Source organism: Strongyloides ratti, scaffold srae_chrx_scaffold0000003, assembly GCF_001040885.1.
Source record: "Strongyloides ratti genome assembly S_ratti_ED321, scaffold srae_chrx_scaffold0000003".
Classification (NCBI taxonomy): domain Eukaryota; kingdom Metazoa; phylum Nematoda; class Chromadorea; order Rhabditida; family Strongyloididae; genus Strongyloides; species Strongyloides ratti.
Window position 1 is genome coordinate 364,823 of NW_020171511.1, and position 24,727 is coordinate 389,549.

The 24,727-nt window shown below is 18.2% G+C and overlaps 4 protein-coding genes across 4 annotated transcripts; 1 reads left to right on the top strand and 3 right to left on the bottom strand.

Moving 5' to 3' along the window:
* Positions 1-5,712: 5,712 nt before the first annotated feature.
* SRAE_X000189500 (Immunoglobulin subtype 2 domain and Immunoglobulin subtype domain and Fibronectin, type III domain and Immunoglobulin-like domain and Immunoglobulin-like fold domain-containing protein) lies at positions 5,713-7,373 on the bottom strand (the record flags this gene model as incomplete). Its single annotated transcript, XM_024654118.1, has 3 exons — positions 5,713-5,756; positions 5,812-6,975; positions 7,178-7,373. 3 exons carry the CDS (start codon positions 7,371-7,373, stop codon positions 5,713-5,715), a joined length of 1,404 nt encoding a protein of 467 aa, XP_024499365.1.
* A 2,112-nt stretch (positions 7,374-9,485) lies between these two features.
* Positions 9,486-10,776, bottom strand: SRAE_X000189600 (Immunoglobulin subtype 2 domain and Immunoglobulin subtype domain and Immunoglobulin-like domain and Immunoglobulin I-set domain and Immunoglobulin-like fold domain-containing protein; the record flags this gene model as incomplete). The annotated part of the gene is made up of 3 exons (XM_024654129.1): positions 9,486-9,601; positions 9,915-10,397; positions 10,761-10,776. 3 exons carry the CDS (start codon positions 10,774-10,776, stop codon positions 9,486-9,488), a joined length of 615 nt encoding a protein of 204 aa, XP_024499366.1.
* Positions 10,777-19,749: 8,973 nt separating this feature from the next.
* Positions 19,750-22,966, top strand: SRAE_X000189700 (Moulting cycle MLT-10-like protein family-containing protein; the record flags this gene model as incomplete). Its single annotated transcript, XM_024654141.1, has 2 exons — positions 19,750-19,755; positions 21,143-22,966. 2 exons carry the CDS (start codon positions 19,750-19,752, stop codon positions 22,964-22,966), a joined length of 1,830 nt encoding a protein of 609 aa, XP_024499367.1.
* A 496-nt stretch (positions 22,967-23,462) lies between these two features.
* SRAE_X000189800 (Beta-lactamase-like domain-containing protein) lies at positions 23,463-24,415 on the bottom strand (the record flags this gene model as incomplete). The annotated part of the gene is made up of 2 exons (XM_024654152.1): positions 23,463-24,274; positions 24,370-24,415. 2 exons carry the CDS (start codon positions 24,413-24,415, stop codon positions 23,463-23,465), a joined length of 858 nt encoding a protein of 285 aa, XP_024499368.1.
* Positions 24,416-24,727: the final 312 nt, after the last annotated feature.

Below are 24,727 nucleotides of genomic sequence, written 5' to 3' on the forward strand. Positions count from 1 at the left end.
TCCCCAATAGTTAATGATTATTTATTTTATATACAAATAAAAAAAATAAACTTTTATTTTTCAGTTATTACTTTTAAATGTTATAGATATAGTTATAATATAAATAATTCAATTTTTGCATTACTTTTTTTAATTAAGGCAATTTTTATGGATGTTACTAAATTGAATCTAAAAAAAATTTAATATTTTTTTTTTAAAATAAATATACTTATAAAAGAAAAATGTAATTGTTTCGTAACTATAATCAATTGTTTATATAATATATAAAAGATGATAAAAATGTCAACAAAAATTTTGTTTATGGATATATATTTTATTAATATAATATATAAAAAAAAAATTTTTTTTATAATGATTACAAGAATAGAAAAAGAAATATTTAAAAAAAAAATTATCTAATAGAATTGATCAATAAAATAAATATTGTAAAAAAAAAAATTACAAAGCATTCTAATAATTAAAATAACAAATAAATAAGGAATAAAATAAATATGGAAAAAAAAAAAGTAAAATAATATATATATTTAAAAAGGAAAAAAAATTATTTGTGAAAATCAATGATAAATATAAATTAAAAAGTTGGATATAAAGATAAATAAGAATGGATAAAAGTAAATGTAAGATAAAAGAAATGTTATTATGAATAAATTTTAACAAAAGATAAAGCTAATTTTTAATTGATTTTAAGGATGATAAATAAAAAGGAACATTTTTAAATATGGACATAGAATAGTTAGCATATCCTTTTATATACATATAATATAATAATGAATACAATTATAAATCTTACATAAATCCACTCAAACTTTTATATTACTGTTTAGTTCACATGTAATGAAAATAGTTAAGAAGTTCGCGCAAACAATAATGAGAAATATTATAAGTATTGCCTTATATTGGACTTTTGTCATATTAAGCCAACCATGTATAAAAAGAATTGAATAATGATGAATATACATAAATTAAAATAGAATAAAATAGAAAAAAAACTGTAAATAAAGATATAATGTATCTCTATACCTATATATAATATTTCTATTTATAATATCAATTAGAAAAAAAAAAAATTTTTAAATGTAAATATATATTTTTTTTTTCAATGAATAATATTCTTAGTCTTATAGTTTAAAATAATTATAATTAAAAATAAAAAATAAATATACAATTTATAATTTTTAATTAATAATTATGATAATTAATGATAATGTATATATATAAACATATATTTATAGATATCTATATTACCATAAATAATATTTATTATGATATTTTTTTTTAATAATAATCTTAACTCTAAATATTTATGACAAAGAAAAAAAAAATAATATTTAGAAAAAATATATTAAAAAAAAAAAAAATAAGATTTAAAAAGTAAAATTATCTTATGTAATATGAAGAGAACATTCATTTTTTTTTATTTATATAAAGATAATCTTAAAATATTATAGTAACATAACATTTGTTTTAAAAAAAGTAATAGATTATATTATATTTATAATGACATAGATGTTTCTATAGGATGCAATCCAGGTGCACAATAAACGTCTAAATTGGCACTTTTAAGAATAAGGTCGGTTTTGTTAGTATATATAAAAATAGCGTGTTGTGTATGTGTCATTTAAAAGCATACAATAATCAGCCCAATCACTTAGTACACCTTGCAACATTTCTATACTTAAGATAGAACAGACCTATAGATAAATATATAAGTGGTTAAGAAAATCATAATTTGCACCTTTTTATTCATCATTTCATTATAAATTTTGTTTTTTTTTATATATATATATATAGATGAATCAATTGGATGTAAGAAGATAGTATTAATATCAAGGAGAATGTATGGTAACATTGATTTTACCAATAATGATTTATATTAAAAAATGATTACAAAGGAACCGATAATATAATATATGAATAAAACAAATATTATTGAATAGTAATAGTAGAAAAGAACTATTAAAAAATATGACTATAGATTATATTAAACAAATAGTAAAACAAAAATAGCTGTCCAAATCAAAAGCATGTTTAATATTTTTTTTTTCTTTTGTATATTGTTAAAAAAAAAAGAAACCGTGGTAAAAAGATATAATTAAGATGAAAAGAGAAGGAATATTTTACATGTTGAAGTGACCTTATATATAAAAAGTCATAAAAATTAAATGAATGTGATATTATAAATTAATTTTTGAAAAATATATTAGTATATTAAGTGAGGGATGACTGAACCAAGAATATATTTATGGATGATTGGTGTTTATAAAGTACATTGTATAATTGTCAAATTCATTATTTAATACTTTTATATGATAGTTATTGATATGATATTAAGAAAACCTAACATATATTATAACAAATTTTAGGTTAAAAATAAAGAAATATATTATTTTCTATATATTATATATTTTGATAAATTATAGGAAAACTTTTTACTTAAATTAGACATATAAAATATATAGTTAAACATTACTAATGATTATAATCAAAAAAAAAAGGGATAAAAATATAAAATACAAAAGGAACTGTTTTATATATATAAATTTTCTCTTTTTATTTTTATAAATGGCATTAATTTCATGCTGTGAAGTGTATTTACTTTTAAACAGCCGCAATTTAACAAAAAAAAAAGATGAAAAGATAGGAAAAGCTTAAATTTGAGCTAAATACAAGTGACAATTTATTTCATAAATTTTTAAATTTGCATACAATCCAATTATGAAATGAAAAATGATAATGTTGATGATTGTTTATTTATAATACAATGGTTTCTACTTAAAATAATTATTACAACATTTTCAATTTGTGGTTATTAATTATACATGAATATAAATTATGTTTAATATGTAAATTATTCCAACAATAAGTAGAAGACATGTTTTATCAAAAAAAAAAAAATTTTTTTTTTGTTATTAAAGATATATAATATGAATTAATAATTTAAATGTTATAATAGTATAATAATTTGTAGAATAATTAATTTTTTTTTTGTATATGATATAAAAAGTTATATAAAAAAATAAAAAAGAGTTGTAGAAAGTGTAATATAAAATAGGTATGAATATTATTTATAAATTAAAGAAATAATAAATATATATATATATATAATAGTAAGATAAATAACATTAAAAATAAATGATATTATATGATATTTTGAAAGGTATTCTACAAAAAGATATAGTCATTAATAAATCACATATTTACGAGCCAATTTGATAGGCTCTCCCTTTCCATTTTACCTAGTAAAAATTCATGCAAAGATTTTCGGTTAGTGACAACTATATACAATATCAAGGACATATCTTAATCAAGATTATAAAAGTAAGTAAAATCTATATTCTAATTTAAAGATAAAATGTTCTACTGAAACGACAGATGGCTATATGAGTTTTAACTTGAATCTGTTTATCGTATCAAAGGCACTTATAAATATCCTACTTTTGAGTTTCATAATTAGGTTTATATCAACTGTGTTTGCCTTTCGACACTAAAATAGAAATTTTATGTGAATAATGAACATTATTAGAAAAAAAAAACATTTTAATTTACTTTTATATTGTTAACTTATTTTAAATAAAAAAATAAACTACAATAAATTTAATTTAATTCAAATGATAGAAAAAAAAAGAAAGAAAATAATTTAGATATAAATTAATGTTATTTTTTATTTTTTATGTTACAATAAAATAGTATTAGTTATCGAATAAATCAGAATATATTATATTATAATTATTATAATGCTTTTCATCTGGAATAAGAATATAACATTATATAATAAGAATGGACTGTGTAATATACTTTTCGAAGATAAACTTATTAATGCTTCTTTACAATATTATTTAGTAATTGTATTATGATACAATATATATATTAGAAACACAAAAGTAAGTTATAATAAAAGAATATTCATATATTTGTACATCTCTAAGGATCTAAGAAATGAAGCTTAATTGAAAAATTATTTCATTGACGACGTATTTTAAAAAAGAGTTAATATAAATATTATAAAATTAAATCCCACGATAATATTATGATGCTTTTATATAAAATAGTATTGTTTTATCATAACAATATATATGTAGATATATATTTTCTGAATCAAACTATTTTACTTAGAAAAGAAAAATAATATTTACTATATTTATGGTTAATAAAAGGAGAACTTTCAATATTTAATGGATGAACAAACAATTTTGAAAGTTTTTATTTTACTAAGTATATGTAATTTCATGTTACTCAAATGATAGCTTTAATAAAAAAGAAGGTTATGACAAATTAAAGTAAGAATCTTTTTAATCCTCAAAATGACAGTATTTGTCAAATTTTTCATTTCATCAAATATAAAAATTTCATATATTTACAATTAGTATCTATTTGAAATAACTCATTAAATATAAGGTCAAAATTTTTTTTAATAAATAAAAAATATTTTAAAAAAATAATCTTACTAAATAAAAAACTATTAAATGAAGAAATTATTACTAAGATGGTAAAATATAGTAAAAAAAATAAATAATTTTTTAAAAATATATAGTATTTTTTTTCTAAAAAAAAATAATAAATTAGTTATTTTGTTAAATGAAAAAAAATATACTGTAAACATAAAAAAAATATATATAAGATAACACGAATGCTTTCATGAATTAAAGTATGATTGAATGAATAAATGAAGATTGTCAAATTTTAATTACTATCTCAAAAATGATAACACCAAACAAAAAAATTAGTATTCTTAAATTTTGATAGTTTTCAAGTAGTGAGTAATATGTTAAATAAAGTTATCTATTTGTTCATCCGTAAACTGTTTGCGTGCCAAAAAAGATTGAATATGTTGTAAGATTTTTTGTGTTAAAATTACATTCTTCAACAATAAATATGAATATTAGAAATATCTTTAATATATATATATATAAATTCATATATTTATTTATATATATGTTACATTAATCATTTAATAACTATTATATTAACTGGTAAATTAAATTAGTTAAAAACATTTCTCATTACTTTCTAATTACTAAATTTTTATTAGATGTATAATGCAAAAAAAAAAGATGAATAATGTGTAAAATAAAATAAAAGACAAATAAAATTTTCTAAACTGTATAGTAATAATAATTTTATGCTATTATAAAAATATCTATTATCAATTTTTACAAAACATAATTTTATAAAAATAAAACAATTGTTACTTAGTTTCAATAGCCAAAATAATTGACTTTTTAAAAATATTTTATTCAATTGTAAAAGAAAAAAAAAATTTAAAAAGATGGGTGATACTATATCTAATGGTAAAAGAAAAATGTTTTCATAATTCAGACTTCGACTTGATAGTATATGGATTAAATTACAAAATAAAATTTGTGTATAAAAATGATAAATAGTTATCTAAAAGAGGTATGAGAATTATTAGATTGCTTCAAATAAATCTTAAGCAATGGCACAAAATTTATAATAAATTTTTTTTTTCCCTATGAAAATGATATTAAAATTAATTGACTTTACTAAGAATATAAGAGTATTAAATATATATAGTAGGAAGTAATGAATTTTTGTTTATAGAAAGTTTCCGATTTTTTTTTTTTTGAAGTGTATTATGTGTTTTTCAAAAAAAAAATTGTTAACACTTAATTTTAATTTTCTCTAACATTTATTAGATATAATATAAATGTATTGTCATTTAATTTTTTTTTTTATTTTTTATTTTTAATAAATTTATGATACTACTAAAAACATACCGTATCCATCGTAAAATTCTTCTGAAATAATAAAAAAAAGATATTAAATATTAAAAAAAAAAAGATAATTACATACCTTTATTTAATGTTTTTAATGTAATCATGTTACCAAAATTTCCCATGCCTCTTGAAGATTTAGCGGCAATTTTAAAAGAATAATTTGTATTTTCTTTTAAATTATCAATTACAAATTTTGTATTATGTTCATGGAGTTGAATTTCTTTAAAATCATCAGGTGTCATATTATAATGTAATATATAACCTTTTATATTAAAAAATTGTGCTGGTTTTTCCCATGTTAATTTAATTTTATTAGAATCTATTCCTTTTCCTTGTAAATTAATTGGTTCTCCAGGGATGCCTTGTTTTGTTACAACACTTACTATTTCAGATGGTGGTCCATATCCTTTTATATTTTTTGATTGTATTGATAAATAATATGTAGCTTCTGGTATTAAATTATCTAATGTTATAGTATTTTTAGAATCACTAGAAATAATATAATTCCATTCTGTAACATTTTTATTATTTTTATCATTTGTATAATATATTTTATTTTCAACAATTTTTCCATTTGGTGTTATTGGAGAGTCCCATTGAACTAATAAAGATGTTCTACTTATTGTTCGTACATGTATATTTGTAGGTGATGATGAAGGTATATCTTCATCTGTTTGAACTTCTAATGGATATGAAAATTTACCAATTCCTAATAAACTACCTGATGCTATCATAAATTCATATTGTGTAAAAGGAATAAGACCACTAATCATTGTATTTGTTTCATTATTTCCAATGACCTTTTCATAAAAATTTTTTTCTGTTGAATATTTTTGTCTATATTTTATAACATAATGTGTTATTACATGATCATACTCAGACATAACTTTTTCCCATTGTAAAACAATATATGTACTATGTATAGATAGTACTCTTAAATCTTTTGGTGTTTCTGGTAATGGTTTTACAACAACTGTTGTTGATGCTTCAATATTACCAAGTTTACTTACAGCTATACATGTAAAATTAGCTGTCTCTTCAACAACAGTCAATCTAAGTACATTTTTACCAATTGGTGCTGTTGATGGATCATTTAATAAAACTTCATCAGATTGTCTTTTCCAAAAAACACGTGGCATTGGATATCCAACAGCAACACACGTCAAATTAACATTTCCACCTTTTAAAACTTTATAAACTTTTTCTAATTTGTATGAAAAGTATGGGGGAACTCGACGAACTAGAAAAAAAAAAAATTAAAACAAAATGTTTTTTAAATTTTTTTTTTGTTTTTTATATACTTATAAAAGAGGAATGTACTTTAAGTAAATTTTATAAAAATGTATACTATTTTTTTTTTCTTAAGATTATAGTTAAAATAAAAAAAAATTGATTGTTATGTAAATATAATATATTAAAGATTATTTAAAATTTAATCTTACCATCTAAAGATGTTTCAAAATTAATAGTATCATTTCCTGCTTCCCATCTTTTATAGTCCATAGCTAATTTTTGAGCTTCATGGAAAACTTTATTAGGTACAGCATGTTGAAAAATAAAAGCTTTTCCATAATAATTTAAATTAAGAGTGATAAAAATAAATAACTGATAAGTTAAATAAGGCATAAGAAAAGACATTGCCTATACCAAAGTATACTTTTTTCCTAGTTTTTGATATTAAAACTTATTATTAACTATCAGTGGTCAGCTCATTCGAACTATAAAATAAAATTATTTTTACGAAGATGTTTTTAACTTAATATATTAAAAAACTTATTAAAATTATAAGATAAATTTTATGATTAGAAAAAAAAAAAAAAAAGTTTTATAATTTTATTATTTTAATCATAAAATGTAGTGAAATAATGTTTTATATAAATATTTTATTAAATTTATTAGTTTTAGTAAGATTTACTAAGAATAATAATGATAAAATAATATATATTTTTATGTTTTAGTACATTTATCTATGTTATGTGATTGGACAATAAAATAATTTTCAGTTAAATAAAGAAAATTAAAAGTACTAACTCATTGCTATAACTATATATCAATGATAATTAAAATCAGCTTTTATTGTAATTAATTTGTGAAAATAACTATAAACTATTAGTATGATAAAGATTGTATTAATTATTTTTAAATAATAATAATAAATATACCATCTTTGTATATTAAATTGTATATAAATATTTAATATAAATTTATTAATGATCTCATCATAAAGCAATAATAAAAATTTTTTAAAAAGTTTAAGTGGAATAAGAAGAGTTATTGAAAGTATAAACTATTACAAGTTTAACATCAACATATATAAATTATACGTCTATGATAATAATATAATTAATCTAGAGTTTAAATAGTATATTTAAGTTAAAAATACAAAAACTTAATTAGTCATACTAATAAATTATTAGGAGAAGCTTAATAATAAATTTACGTTAAGTGATATGAAACAAAACAGTAAATATATTGAAAAACCTGGTTTAATATTATGATTTTAAAATTGTTTGAAAAAGACCGTAACAGATTTTTTGAATTATTTATAAAAGTTCACTCTTACAATATCATTTTACAATAAAATATCAAAGGCAAATCGGATAAAAGAAACTTGTTAATAAGAAAGTATCTAAGACAAGTTATGGAAAGTCATTATAAATAATCAAAAGATAATATATCCTAATATCGTTTCACTTTTCATTTATAACGTATAATTTAGAAAAGATAATTTGTAAAAAGAGATAATCTTTATCAAGAATATCCACAAATATAAAACTTTTGAATATATATGTATACATATATATATATATACAAAATAGTATAATAAAATCACAAAAACATATTTTTAATACATTCATTAACTTTTATAAGTCAATAAAAGTGAAAATAATCGTCCCAATGTGAAAAATTAATATATAAATCAAGAGTAATAAGATATTTTACAAGAATTGTTAATAGTTGTAATATTGAATAAAAGACATTCTGTCAACCATATGTGAACAATTAGTTAAATAAGATAATTTTTAACACACTCATCGTAAGATAGGCATTTTGAAATTCTTCAAAATCTAATTGATAATTTATCAATGAATGTTGTTTTACTTTAATATATCCATTCTTATTTTATAAATCATTAAAAATAAGGAAAAATACTATCTTGTCTCTTATCAAAAATAGGATAAGGAAAATTAATAATGTAAATAGGAAGATGTAACATTAAAAGTGTTGATATAATATAAATAATTTTATATGGTTAGTTAGTAAAAGTCTTTTAATGAAAAAAATAAAAAGAACAAACTTTCAATATATATAATGCTATATTTTTAATATTAATTTTAGATAAATAAAGCTTCCTATAATGTATCGTCTTTTTTGTCATTCTTTTACTATGATTAATCATTCATTAATTTCTATACTAAATAATTTTTTTTTTCTTAATACAAGTAAAGAAAATTGGATATATATTGTTTAGTTAAGAGGCTTATCATACACTAAAAAATTTTTTTTATTTTCATTTTTCAATATTTATGACAAAATAATTATCTAAAGAATTATTTAGATTAATATAAGGTACCTTATATTATCTAAATGATGAGAAAGAAAATATTTTTAGGAAAATATTAAACATATTTAGTATTATATTTCATTGTTTAATAATAAGTATTCTTGTTATATTTATAACCTTTTAATAAAATGATAACAACATATTTCCTTTCCTCTTTTATAAATTTAATAAATTTTTAAAATAAACTAACCTTTAACATATAATTGGGCACTTTTAGACTGTACAACACCATGACCATTCCTAGCAACACATTCATATTTACCCTGATCTTCTTCTCTAGCTTGTTGTATCATTAATGCACCTGAAGAAATAATTTTTAATTATAATTTAATACATATAACTATCTAATAATAAACAAAATGATATAAGTGTTCAATTATTAAAAATAAAAATAGTATTCAGTGTATTGATAACTAATTTTAAAAAAAAATTAAAATAAATAATAAAACTAAATAAAAACTTAAAAGAAATAAAAAAAAAAAACTTAAAAGAAATGTATTGTGTGCTATTATTCTCCCTACCGTTACTTTCAATTTTTAAATCTAAGCAATATTATTAAAAAAATTATTTTTCCTATAGCAAAAAAAAGCAATTTGTAAAATATTAAAACTTACCAGGATTTCCAAGTGTTGATACTGAATATCTATTATTTGTTTTGATATCAATTGGCATCATATCACGAAGCCATAAAATTTTTGGTCTTGGTTCACCTGTAACACGACAACTAACATGAGCTGTTTTTCCTTGTTCAACAGATTTAAGAATTGGATGTGATTCAACTTTTGGAAAACCATTAGGAACAACATTATTAGGCAAAACAGTTAATAAGGCAGTAGTTTTGATAGGTTGGCGGACCCCGTTATCAGCTATACAAGATATTGATGTATTTTTATCACTTAGTAGCACTGGATCAATACGTAATGTTGAAAAACCATTTTGTAATGTTTTAACAGTAATTCTGGGATTATTTATACTTTCACCATTCAATCTCCAGATAATACTTGGTAGTGGATTACCATCAGCTCGACAAAAAAAACTTATCTTTGTGTTCTCAATAACTGTTGATGAATCCGGTTTTACGATAAATTTTGGAGGATCTATAGAAAAAAAAAATTTTTTTTGTTATAATAAAAAAAATGAGATATATAAAAAATATAATATCAAGGGATAAATAAAGCTTAAAATATAATACTTCAACTTACAAGAAAGTAGTTGAATGTAACTAGTGTAATGGATATCTTAATAAAAAAAGTGATTAATAACTTTTAAATAAGTATTTTTGTTTCAAAAATCTATACAATATTTAATGAATATCAAATGAGAATTTTTAACAAAAAAAAAACATGAATAAGGGATATTAAAACAAAAATTACCATTTATCATTTTTACAAAATTGATTTGGAGAACCATTATAAATAATAAAATGATATGTTTAACCACCGTATTTCTTTTTGCTTTACGTTTCTTCATTTTCATAAATAAGATATACTTTTCAATAAATATATATTATGTTTTTGTGATATAAAAAGTAATGAAAGTCAAAAATGTGCAGTCACAAAAATAAAACAGCAAAAAAAATGTTAACTATTATGTAAATATATATATATGTATATTGTAAATCACAAAATTATAAGGCAAATTTCAGTTTTCATAAAAAAAAAGAAAATATTATTTTTGAAGACCACTCTCATTCAGCATCAATATTAAAAATTTTTTTCTTATATAGATTAATAGTTCTCTTTAATTTAGAAATTTAATAATATTTTTTTCTTTTAATGATACCATAAAAAGATTTTTTTTATTAAAGTTTCTTTTTATAGTATATAAAATAAATCTAAAAATTTTTTAAAATTTTATAAAATATATTAATATATTTTATTCATAAATTATAATATTATTTTTTTAATGTAACGGGTCTCTGCAAGATAGTTTTTTACGGAAAAAAAAAATGTTGCGCTAAATATGTGACAGGGTAAAAAAGAATAAGTATACAACAAATTTCTTTCACTTCAAACTTTTTAGTTATACATTATTTTAGACTATAAAGATGTATGAATTTGAATTAGAAGTATATTATGTGTCAGTTTGATATATTTTTAATGTAAACTTTAACTTCAATTTGATGTGATATTTATATATATTTATTTATAAATTATATAAAAGCAGTTTTGTTTTTAGATATTTTGATGGGAGGTTAAAAGAATAAGTTGATTTTATAAAAAGTTATCTGATTTTAATTCATATGTCTTATTGATGGTATCAAAAGTGTGAGAAGAAATATATTAAAAAAGTGACAAGTTATTTTTAAGATTTTTAATTTTTGTTTCAATATCATGAAATGATAGAACAATAGAAAAAAAAAAATTTTTTTTTAAAAAGATATTCCAAACACTAATTAACATGTATCATTGAGATAAAAATAAACCAATAAATAAATGTAGAATTTCAAATATAGTTATAAGCAATTAGGCTTTAACTATTTAAATATTCAAGTATAGATTACAAATAAATAAATATTCCTTTTAATATATTTATATAATATAGTTAGTCTAAAAATTTATTATAAATACACGTATTACATGTAAAAATATATTAAAAAAAAAAAATATAACAATATATAAATAAATAAAAATTTCTCAAACAAAAAAATTCAATTAATTAATTTTATAAATGTTAATGTTTCTAAAAAGTTTTTATCCATAGTTCATAAACTATTCAGTTTAATAGTGTAAAAAAATCAATTATTAATATTAATTTTAAATAAAAGTTGTTACTTAAAAAAATAAATATAATATTACTTCAATAAATTCTTTTTAACTATATTTCAAACATTTAATATTTATTTAGTCTTCCTTATTTATAGATAATAATGATATAATTATTGTTAATTTTTTTCAATAATAATAAAATGCTTAATATTTTTTAATGTTATTTTGTCAAAAGTTGTGTTATAAAAATTAATCTGATAAAAAAAAGATGTAGAAAAAAAAATAGATTAATAAAAAATAAATATAATTGACTGGATAAGTGTAAAATTATTTAAAAAAGAAGTCTTTTAAATAGGATTTATTTTTAAAAAGTTAAATCATTAATCATTTTGTCAACGAAAATCTTACATTTACAATATGAATATTTTCATACCATCTTGGGGATACTATTATTTAAAGTTAAAGAATATAAAAAAAAAGTAGGATAATGCATCTTGATGGCTTGAAAAGTTTTAACGTGTATTGAACTGAAAAAATGTCAGTATTATAGTTTATCAAAAAATTTTTAAAAATGGAAACACAACTATCTTTTTTGTTTTAAAATTTTTCAATAGAATTTAGTTGGAAGAATTATTAACTGTGATAGTCTTTTAACAAAATGATTTAAATAATAATTTATTTTTAAAATAAAAGCCACTTATTAAGGATATTTTTTTTTGTACCGAAATGTTTTATTTTAAGAGAGATAACAAAAAATGAATTATTTTAAAAATGAGAGATTCTAGATGTAAACTACTGGATATGAAAATAAATTTGTTTAGAATAATCATGCATATATTAATATAACAGTAAATAACAGTTTTAGTTTAAACTTTCAATATAATAAATTTTTTATTAAATTATCTAAATTTTTAGCAATAATAAATAGTAAGTTGGTATATATATATATATATATATATATATATACATATATATTTAACTAACAACAGATTTTTATTTAATTCTTTATTTTGAATATATTATATATATATACATATTACATAAATGGTATAATAAGTGAATAATTATATGTAATTGAAATTTTAGTAATTCTTATTATTACTTTTATAATTTAATTTACACGTTAAAAAGAAATATAAAAATTAACCATAAAGTATTTTCAAATTGTTTCATAAACAATATTTAAATAAAATAAATTCAAATAATCATTAACATAGTTTTGATAAAATCTTCATAATATTTTATTTAAAATTTATACTAAAAAAAAAAGAAATAAATATTTAATTCAAACAATTTAATGAATTAAAATAAACATTTTTTGGTTTTATTTTTTTAAATAACAAAAAAAAAAATAATAAAACTTAATATTAAATATTAATAATTCTTGGAGAAATTTTTTTATGTTTTATAATTTTTTAAAAAGGGAATAAAATATTATAATAGATCATTTTTATTTATTTACAAAAGATTAATTTATATTTAATTAATTTTACACATATCAAATTTAAAATAAATATGCCACTTTTCAAACGCTTCATACTTGTAATAACAAAATGATAAATTTTTTTTAGTACTTTTATGTATCTATACTACTTTCTATGAAATGTACACAAATTTCAAAAATTAGTAATAAAAAAAAAGTGTATTTATATATATATATATATATACAAAATAAATAATATGCCAATATAGACACATCCTTTAAACCTGCCTTTAAAATTATAACTAGTTTAACAAATTTTTGATTTATAATTTATTACAAACAAATATTAGAAAATTTATATCATCTTGTACAATAAGAGTACAAATATTTATAATCTTTTACATGAAAATAAATTTTATTTGAAGTTATTTTTAAGGTTTATATAATAAAAAAAAGAAGATATATATGTAAGCCTTTAATAGTTAAAAATAAATTTTTGTTGTCTATTTGTCAAAAGAAAGATTAATAAAGATTTTTAATTTAAAAATTTTTATTCCTGAAATATTTTCTAACAATATTGTAAACTAATTTTGAATAAAAATTTAACGTCATGACAGGTGATTAATGAAAAAAAAAGGCTTTAATTTTTATTTTTATATATTTAATTAAATATAATTATTTAAAAATTTTTAAACTAATATTTTTGTAATAAAAAAAAATTTCTCATAATATTTTTAATAATTATAAAAAAAAATCATCAACAAAAGTACAATAAGTGTATGCATGTAATATCTTTTCTCAAAATTTAACTAGTTATAAATATTTAGTTATAAACAAAAACTTATTTATTCTGAAAAAAATTCACTACTTTTTTTTTGTAGATAAATTGTAAAATTAATGTCATTTTGAAATATATATATATATATCAAATAAATGGCTTTAATGATATATATATATGTGTGTGTATTATTAGTATTTTTTCCAACAAGTATAATGTCAAAAAATTTTTTTATCAGTACTTCTATAATCATAGATAGTTAATATACGATTAAAAATAGATGTTTAGTTAGTAAATATATACTTGTTAATTTTACTAAAAATAATAAAAGATTAAAAATAAGTTGTTAAAAAAAAAGTATAAAAAGGAAATTAGATGAATTCTAGAGTTAAAATAATTGATAAATAAAAAAAAAGAAGTTAATAGATATATATTTAAAATGGATTACTATTTATTCAGGTGATTAAAAAAAAGAAAAGTTTTTTAATTATATGGTATCAAAAATTTATTAACTGGTTAAAAAGATTTATGATATTAATTATATATATTCCTATAATATTAATAGAAACATTTTAAATTTCCATTTTATAAAAATCCAATTTTCATAATATTCTTTTATTTATTTTTATATAATGGATGATAAATATCAAAAAGTTTTAAGAAGGGTTAAAATAAAAAGGCTATGAACCATCAACATGTATATATATATATATATTTGTTAAAAATTTGTCGTATTAAACTTTTATCTTAAAAATTTAAATAAAAAGCCGGAAAGGTTGATTCATAGTAGTTGTTGTTTAATTGATGATAAAAATTATAAAAGTGCTTCAAAACTTTTAAATGTTAATGGACCATTTAAATAAAATCTAAAGAATAAAACTATGGATACCAAAGGTATACTAAAATCTTTATAAAATAAATAATAAACTTTTTTAAAAAAATATTTTTTATGACAAAAGAAAAAATAATAAATTTTTAATTTTAAAATCTTACAGAGACCTATTTATAAATTTATTAAAACATACCTGTAATTTTCTTTTATTTATTTTTTTTTTCTTTCCTTTTTAATATTACAATTCTATACAAATTGTTCTATAAAAATTTTTATAATAAACAAATGTTCTTTAAATAATTGTATTAAATTTAATTAACTGATTTTAAGATATCTTTTTTTTTCAAAAATTTTTTTTTCCAATTATATTATTTTTGAAGTAACCAATTTTTATAAGCCAATTACACTTATGTTATTTCTTCCAAATACTAATATCTAAAACATAAATTATTTTGTCAATTATTTTATACATTTAAAATATTGCCATCATATTACACGTATATATTCATATTTATTTGGTAAAACATTTAATTATAAGAAATGTGATATATTTTGATAAAATAAAAATGGTATATATGTAACAATTTATTATTTATAATAAGCAAAAATATATATGTATAATAAATTAGGAATATTTTAATTAAAATATAAAATATAAGAAAATAAAATAAAAATATATATATAGATGTCAATAAAAATCAAAAATATTAAGATAATTTTTAAGACTATAATATAAAAATTTATAAATAATTAACGAAATAAATAAGGAAGTATAAAAATTATAAAATTATTTTTAATATTATAAGATATTTTAATTTAAGTTAATATTAATATAAAATAAGTATACTTTATTAATAAAGTAAGATCAATTTAAAGTAAGATCACAATATTATAATACTTATACTTTTCCTTAAAATAAGATATTAATAGAATAAAAGTTGTATAATCAAACTTGACAATCTATCATTTTATCTTAATGTTAGCCGAAGACGTGTTACAATAATACAATAAACTTCAACATAAAATGTTAACTTTTTAAAGTATAATCTTTTATATTTAAATCTTCTTATTGATGACAACTATATTAAGAATTTTTAAAATTTAACATTTGACATTTAAGATTATATGTATATCATTAACCATATTACTCTATTTATATCATCGGAAGCTAAGAATTGACTCATTGAATTAGTAACAATTATTTATAAATTGATATGGTATTTTTATTTAAAATATATGATAAATAAGTAACTTCTACTTAAATTTGAAAAATATTATATTAAAATAATCTATGACAAATGGTGAGATTAAAGAAATTTATATATATTTCCATTAATATAAATAGAATGATTATTATATTATTAGATATACTTTAAAAAAATGTATTTTTAATTGTATTATATACCATAAAATAAAATAGCATATGTTATATCAAAATGTTGAAAAAAAATATATATTAATGGTAAAATGTTAGATTTAAGATAAGTTTAATTGTCACTATATAAAATGAAACGATAAAATCAAAAAAAAAAGTAATAATAAGTACCATTAAAGAAATCAAAAAGCAAATTACAATAATGATGTTTGATATATTTTTTTTATTATTCTACTATAAGTTATTTTAAAAATAATATTAAAGTTATTAAAAATGACTCTATATCATGTTATTAAATTAATATTAAATAGTTCATATTTCAAGAGCAAATGTACTATCATATTTTTTTTATTATGTCATAGATAAATAGTTTACTTAAAATAATAACTTATAATTAACATTGTAATTTATATATTTAATAGTAACACTATCAATACATTTGTTAAGATTAATTGTTAAATAAAAAATATTCAACATAAATGCAAAGATTAACTTTCCTTCTTTTTTTTATTAAAATACATATTAATTGAATTCAATAAAAAAAAGGAAGATTTTAATAATTTATTGGTAAATATATATTTATATATTTGATTACAATCAAATATATTCATTTAAAATGTGCTTAATCTTTCTATAAAATGATAAAAGAATAACATATCTCAACAATAAACTTAAAAGTATTGTAAAAATTTTTGTTAATCTTCATCATCCTTCTTATATTTTAAAAAGAAAGAAGTCGAAGAAATTTATATGCAGATTACCAGTTGGCATAATTTAAAACATTTCTTTCGCACATTTAAAATTTAAAAAGACTTTCCCTCATTGGCATGCAAGATTTGTAATCAAGAAGATTGGTACTGTAAGATTATATATAGTTAATATAAAGATGAAATATTTTATTATAAGTATATATTTACATATTTGAAAATTTTAATGCCAAAAGTGTGTTCCTTTTTGTTATATTATCTCTTTTACCAGATATAATATGGAAAAGACGATAAATAATGAAAATAAAAAGCAAAACTGTATATTAATATAACAATTGGTATTAAAGAAAGGTTCCCGACAATTGAAAAGATAAAAATATGACAATTAATTGAAAACAAGGCAAAGATTAAACAATTTTAAGGGTTAAAAATATATTATAAAAAGCTACCATATTGTAATTACTTATATATATATATATATTTTTTTTTATCATGATTATTAAATTACTTACAAATATAGTAATATTTTTATTAAGATACAGAACAAATACTTTAATAATTTAATTTAATAAAAAGTACAAAAGAATAAATAAAAAAAATATAATTTTTTTTTCTATCTTATCTACAAAAAAAAAAAATAAGTTAAAGGGACAATTAAAAATAATTTTTCTGTGTCAATGGCATTTACCATTCTTTATAACTGATTAATTAATTAAAAAAAAATTTATAAAAGATAGCTTATTAATTATTAAAAAAGATAATTAAATAAACATTAATAAAAATGTTAAAAACAATATATGTGTGATTAATTTTCTTAAAATCATAATAAAAAAGCAAGGTAGAATAGTAATAAGAATTGACAAAACATAAATAAAATATAAATATATAAAATTATTATTGTATTTTTAAATATACTTATTAATATATTTTAAATATCTTATTATCTTAAGTTAACTGTTTATTATACAACAAATCATTTTAGTTATTATTATTAAAATTATGCAAATATCTTATCTTTCTTTTTCCAACATTATAAGAAGAAACAATCAAGTATATTATAAATATATTAGATAATATATTATGAAAATAAACATAAAATTTTGAATAATTGGTTATTATTAAATAAAATTTTTATAAGATAGTCATGTTATTTTGATATAGATAAAAATAATTTATTATACAATAAATATTTTTAGAAAAAAAAAAAAGTTTTTTTTTGTAAATGTTAAATTATAGATGGGCGAAATTTAATAAAAAGAAAATATTAAGTTATTTGGAAATTTCAAGTACTTTTGGACATAGACGTATGTTAAATATACAACTTAAGAAACAAATTTCAAGATAACTTGATAATAATAGAGGTTAGCTGTTAAAAAGGACAACAATGGTAAATACTATCTATTGGAAGTGATTTAAAAAGAGGAATTTTTAATGTTAAAAAGACCAGAAAAAAAAAAAGAAATTTCAGTATATATCTCTTCATGATGGTTTAAAGAGATTACTAAATTTTAATAAATTGAGTTGCTTTGTTTTATAAGATATTTTATATACTTAAATCATTTGATAAATTACTATACTTTCTTATGTTTAAAGGTACATTAGTGATTAAAAAAAAATTCTTTTTTTTATAACTCAATTTAAAAAAAATAAGTATAGTACACTTTATGTAATATTATATATTAAAGTAATCTTAACTAAATTGAAATAAATCTTATAGGACATTTGGTAAACAAATTTTGAACACACTGTCTTGTTTAATGTTATTAACAAGAACCATTTTAAGCCTTATTCAACTTATCAATTTATTTCAATCGGAAAAATTTTATAAATGATACACGTTAATTTTAATCCTTTTCAATTTACTTAAATGCCATCTTTTGACTTATTTGGATTCTTTATATGTCATTTAAATTTTTATATAATTTACCAAAAATTGAATAATTATTGGATTTTATCAATATTGTAACACAAATCTTTTTCATTGAAAAAAATCTATTTAATAAGATCATAAAGATTAAAATATTCTTTTTTTTTATTTTAATAAATCAAATGATGCTGGAAATATAGTTATTAAAATTTAATCGGCTATTCACATTATTAACCCATAAAACACATTCCCTGATAAAACTATTTAACATAAAAATCTTAGTAATGAATGAAAACGAACAACAGACTAAATTTGAAAATAGCATTATACTTTAAAAAGTTCAATTCCTGTAAATATAAACATGACTAGAATGTAAAATTATTTACCAATATTTTTTCACTATAACATTATAATCCTAATTATCAGTTATTTGATGAAAAACATTGTTTTTTTTTTTACTTTTTATTATAACAATGAAAACAAATGAATTTATAAAATATATTTACAAAGATTTAAAGGGTCGTTTAATTTTTTAAAAATGTTTTTTAAAAGTTTATTACGTTATTTTTTTAAAATATTTTTTAATTTTTATTACAGTCTTTTTAATTAATGTTTTGTAAAAGAATATTTCTACTACTTTTTTATATATTTTTATTATATTGCTTATTCTGTTTTAATGTTAAATCATCCAGTACACATTTTTTATTTAATTTAAATAAAGTTAATCAACTTTATCATATATTTACAATTAAAACAATAATGAAGGTAAGGATAATAAAAAAAATTCTAAAAAATGTATTATGGATCATAAAAGAAAATAAAAATTTCAATAAGTTAACAACTTTTTTTAAAATTAAACATTTTTTTTGATTGTAATATAGCAAAAGATAGCTGAGATTTAAAAATATCATATAAGTACAGGTAAATTTAAAATTGTTTGAATATGTAAAATCTTTTTTATAATATTTAAATATAAGTAATTTTCAAATAATTGTATTTTTACCGTCCTATAATTATTGTTTATATTATAATTTGCATATAACTGCTTATTATAATAATTACAAGAACTTATTTTTACCAAAAAGTAATAATTGTTTGATAAAAATGTTTATAATTTATAAGTGGTATACTATAGTAAATTTATATAATATTGCCTATGTTTATATTAAGATATTTAGAAAATCTAAATTTAAACATTATCAATCATATTGTTATTACTGTATTAAAAAAAATTTAATTTACTATATTTTTCAATGTATCAAAAATTATTTTATTTACTTTCTATTAAAATTTTTTACTTAAAAAATAAGATTTTTTTTTTATTTATATAAAATATATATTTAAAATGATTAGTTTCTCTTTATTTAATTTTACATATGTTGTCAAAATTTATAAGTAAAAACATTATCAATTTAGTTTATTTTTGTTTCAATTCAAAACAATAGTCATATTTTGACAGGATGTTTTCAATAATTACATTTTGTTCTTTATTTATACCATTCTATAAGTTAGTACATATAAAAGCTTTTATAAAATAAAAAGAAAATATTTAATGGCTATTTTTAATGAAGTTATCAACCTTAAACAAATTAATTTATTTAAAATTTTTGTTCCCAATTAAAGGGAATGAAAAAAGAAGGAAAAAAAAAATTTAATATTAATGTTTATATATCAATTTAAATAGTTCAATATATTATAAATCTAAAATTAATTAATTTTAAAAAAAGTTAAAAATTTATATCAAATATAAAATTATCCTCAACATATTAATCAAAAAATTATAATATCTATCAAAGAGCTTAAAAAAAATTAAACTTTTAATAATGAATATATAAAAGTTATAATCTTTCATTAGTAAAACAACCGATTATAAATTATTAACAAAAAATTTTATAACCTAAAAAAAAAACTATATTTCAACAATTTTTATTATGGCATATACTTTTATTAAAAAAATTTAACATTTTGATTTAAAGAGTAATAACATTCATTTGATATATTTTATATTAATAAAAAAAAATATTTACATATTTCATGATCTCAGCTATCCATTAGAATTAGAATCAAAAAATAATTAATTTTAAAAAAAATTTGTTAAGTTTATTGTCTATCAATAATTTTTCCAATATTAATTGTATAATTTTTTTTATAGACTAAAGCTGAACAATTATTATCAATATTGCCAGTAAAAGAAAAAATTATATATAATGTATGTATGAATGATGCAAAAAAATTGAGTGATGCTGCAAAATGTATAGTAAGTCTAATAAATGTAAGAGATAGGTTGAAGTTGATTAACAAAAGTACAAAAGATAATAATATTAATAATATGAACAAAAAATTAAAGAATTATATTAATAAGATAAATAATAAATTAAAACTTAAAAAAGTTATTATTAAAGTTAAGAAAAAAAATGAGCATATTAATAATAAATATTTTTTTTCAAACAAATATTTTGAAACAAATAATATAATTGTTCAAAGACCAAAAAGAGATTTAATGAAAAGTATGGATAATAGTTTAAATTTACCAAATCACTTAAAAAATGTTGTACGATTAGAAAGATATCAGGAGATGCGTGATTATGTCAAAAAGTATTTTGATAGAATCACTGCTGAGAATACAAAAACATTGGGAAAATATTGTAATCCATTAATAACAAAGACAATAACTGATACTGAAGATCCAAATAAAAAGATTAGTAATACTTTGGATAATATAATTAACCTTTTAAATGAATTTATTACGTCATCAAAAAAATTTATATTTTTATCACCCAAATTATTTAATATTTTTCCATCATGTAAAGTTGAAAAATGTGATAGTTCAAAAAAATTTTTATCACCAACATTATTAAGTTTTTATGAAAATGATGGATTATTTTCATTACCTAGTTTAATTAAATCATCGCTTTCTAATAACATTGAAGTAAATAATTGGTTAAATTTTTTACTTGAACATACTGGTGGAGGAAAAAAATTATCAAAAGTTATGGAAGAAATGGAACCAAAAATAAATGAAATGGAAGAAATAATTTATCCTAATGTATTAAAAATGGCAGAATTAGAACAAAAGAATAAAAAAATTTATGAAACATTTAATAAAAATCAGAAATATGAAATTAATTATTATGGGTACACATTTTTATCCTCAGATCAAATGTTATTTAAATATAACTCCAGTGGATTATCTCCAACTTATTATAATATGTTAACGCAAATGAGTAGAGAAGATCATGAACGACGATTAGAAGAAAATTTGAAAGAATTAGCTTTAAATGATTTTGTTTTTTATAATAAATCAACAATTAAATCAAAAAATTATTTATTAAATAGATTTTCAAGAGCAGCAAACAATAGCGTTAATGATCCATTAGATGATTATGAAGGTCATCACCATAGTGGTTTTTTTAATGTGTTTAAACCATCAGCATTTTTAAACGTAGTTGGAGCACCTGTTATTTTTGAAACAATTGTCCTGTCACCACATGCATTTATTGGAGAGATATTAAATCCAGAATTTGGTATGGTAAATATTTTAAGTCCCAGAGCATTCGTTGCAACAATTCTTTCACCAAATGCCTTATTTTCTAGAATATTACAACCAGGATTTTTTAAAACAGAAATTTTAACACCAAGAGCTTTAAATTCATGGATTTTATCACCAGATATGTTTATAATTGATGTTTTATCACCAAAAATGTTAGAAGCAAAAATATTATCACCAGAATTATTTGTAATTAAAATACTTTCACCTAAACTTCTTACAGCAAATGTTGCATCTAGTGAAAATTTTGCAATTGTTGTTCTTTCACCTAGTATTTTATCACCTACTATTTATGGAAAAGATAGTATGGTTGTTGAAATATTATCACCTCATTTACTTAGTGGTAGTCATGAAAGTGAAGAAAATGAACATGATAAAAAAAAGGAAGAAGAAGAAGTAAATAATACAACAACAAAAATGTACATATAGATTATCATTCCCAACAATATAAATTACTAACTAGTTACTTAAAAATAATAAAATTTATAAAAATAAGTTTTCAAACATTATTTACTGCACAAATTTTTTAAAGTTAACTTAAAATTTAAATAACATTTTTTATTGTGAATAAAAAAATTTACGACTTTTATGTATATTTACAGTACATTATTTATATGTTAGTTTAAAAATATTTTATTAGTATTTTAAAATTTAAAATAAACAAATTTGGTTAAAGTAATAAATTGATTTTCAGTTTGTTTTTATAACAAAACTTTTTTTATTTGATAATAAAAAATTTAGTATACTTAATTTAAAAAAAATAAAAACATTTAATATACTTATACAATTTTATTTTTAATAGATATTTATCAATATAAATTTTTATACTTTAACAAAATATATTTCTTTTAAAACAAACTATTTAATTATTTTTTGAAAATGTTTAGAAGATCTTAATTTTTAATAAGTATAATATGTAATATTTTTAAATACGTGAATTTTTAAATTCATTACATTTATTTTTAACTTGATTTTTTATTTCATCAGGAATTTTAAACATTACTCCATAACCAGGTGCAATAAAATCAACTGTACATAAAATTTGTTCTCTACTTGCTTCCCAAATAGATGCTTGATTGGCATCTTTAACAAATTGTTGCCATAATAATGGTTTTGTTAAATCTGATTCTGATATAAATAAATTACCAACAATTGCAATATCACCATATCCTGAAACATTTCTAGCTATTACTGATAAACCTTCTGGTGATTGTCCTGGTGTAAGCATTATTTCTGTATTATCACATAATTTTATTGTTGGCATACCATATTCAGAATGTTCATAACCATCCTCTGTATTAACTTTAAATGATGCTCTTTTAATTTCTCTATTTCCAGAAAATATTAATGCATCAGGAAAATTATTTAAATTTCCTAAATTATCAACATCTGTATGTGTTAAAATTAATTTATTAATATCACTTAATTTAACACCATGTGCTGCTAAACCTCCTGTTACAGTATTTTTAAATAAAGATAAACCAGTATCAACAAGTATATAACATTTCTCAGATTTTTTTGAATTTTCATCTAATATAAGTATTGATGTTGTTGAAAGTTTTATCATATCACCATCAGTCATATTAAAATTTCCATAAACAATTGGAATAACTGTTGGACCATCAGTTGGTCCTTGACGTGGATCAGGCATTGGATAATAAACTGTATTAAATTTAAAATCTTTTATATCAGATGGTATTGATAAACTTCTCCTATTTCTTATATCTTTTTCGTTTACTTAAAATAAAAATTTAATTAAAAAAAATGTAATAATAATATAAAAAATAAAAAAATATCTAGTTTTTATAATTTTTATTATATATATTTCATACCTTGTGGAAAAAATGCCATATTAGGTTTAATTAATGTTTGTGACATTATATTTGCAGGATTTTTATTTTTATCATTTTTCTCAATAATAAATGTTAACACACAATAGATATTTAAAGATAATAAAAAATATAATATATACTTCATAATTATTATATTATTTTAGTAATATAAAGTTTTTTTTTATTATAATAAATATTTAAAATAAGTAAAGTGGAAAATTATTTAGTGTAAATTATGATGATTTAAATATAAATAATATTTCTTATAGCTTTAATTTAAGTACCCAAATAATGTTGAACTTTTATTTTAGATATTTTTTTAGAATTAAACAAACATGAAAACGTAATTGTTTGTAAT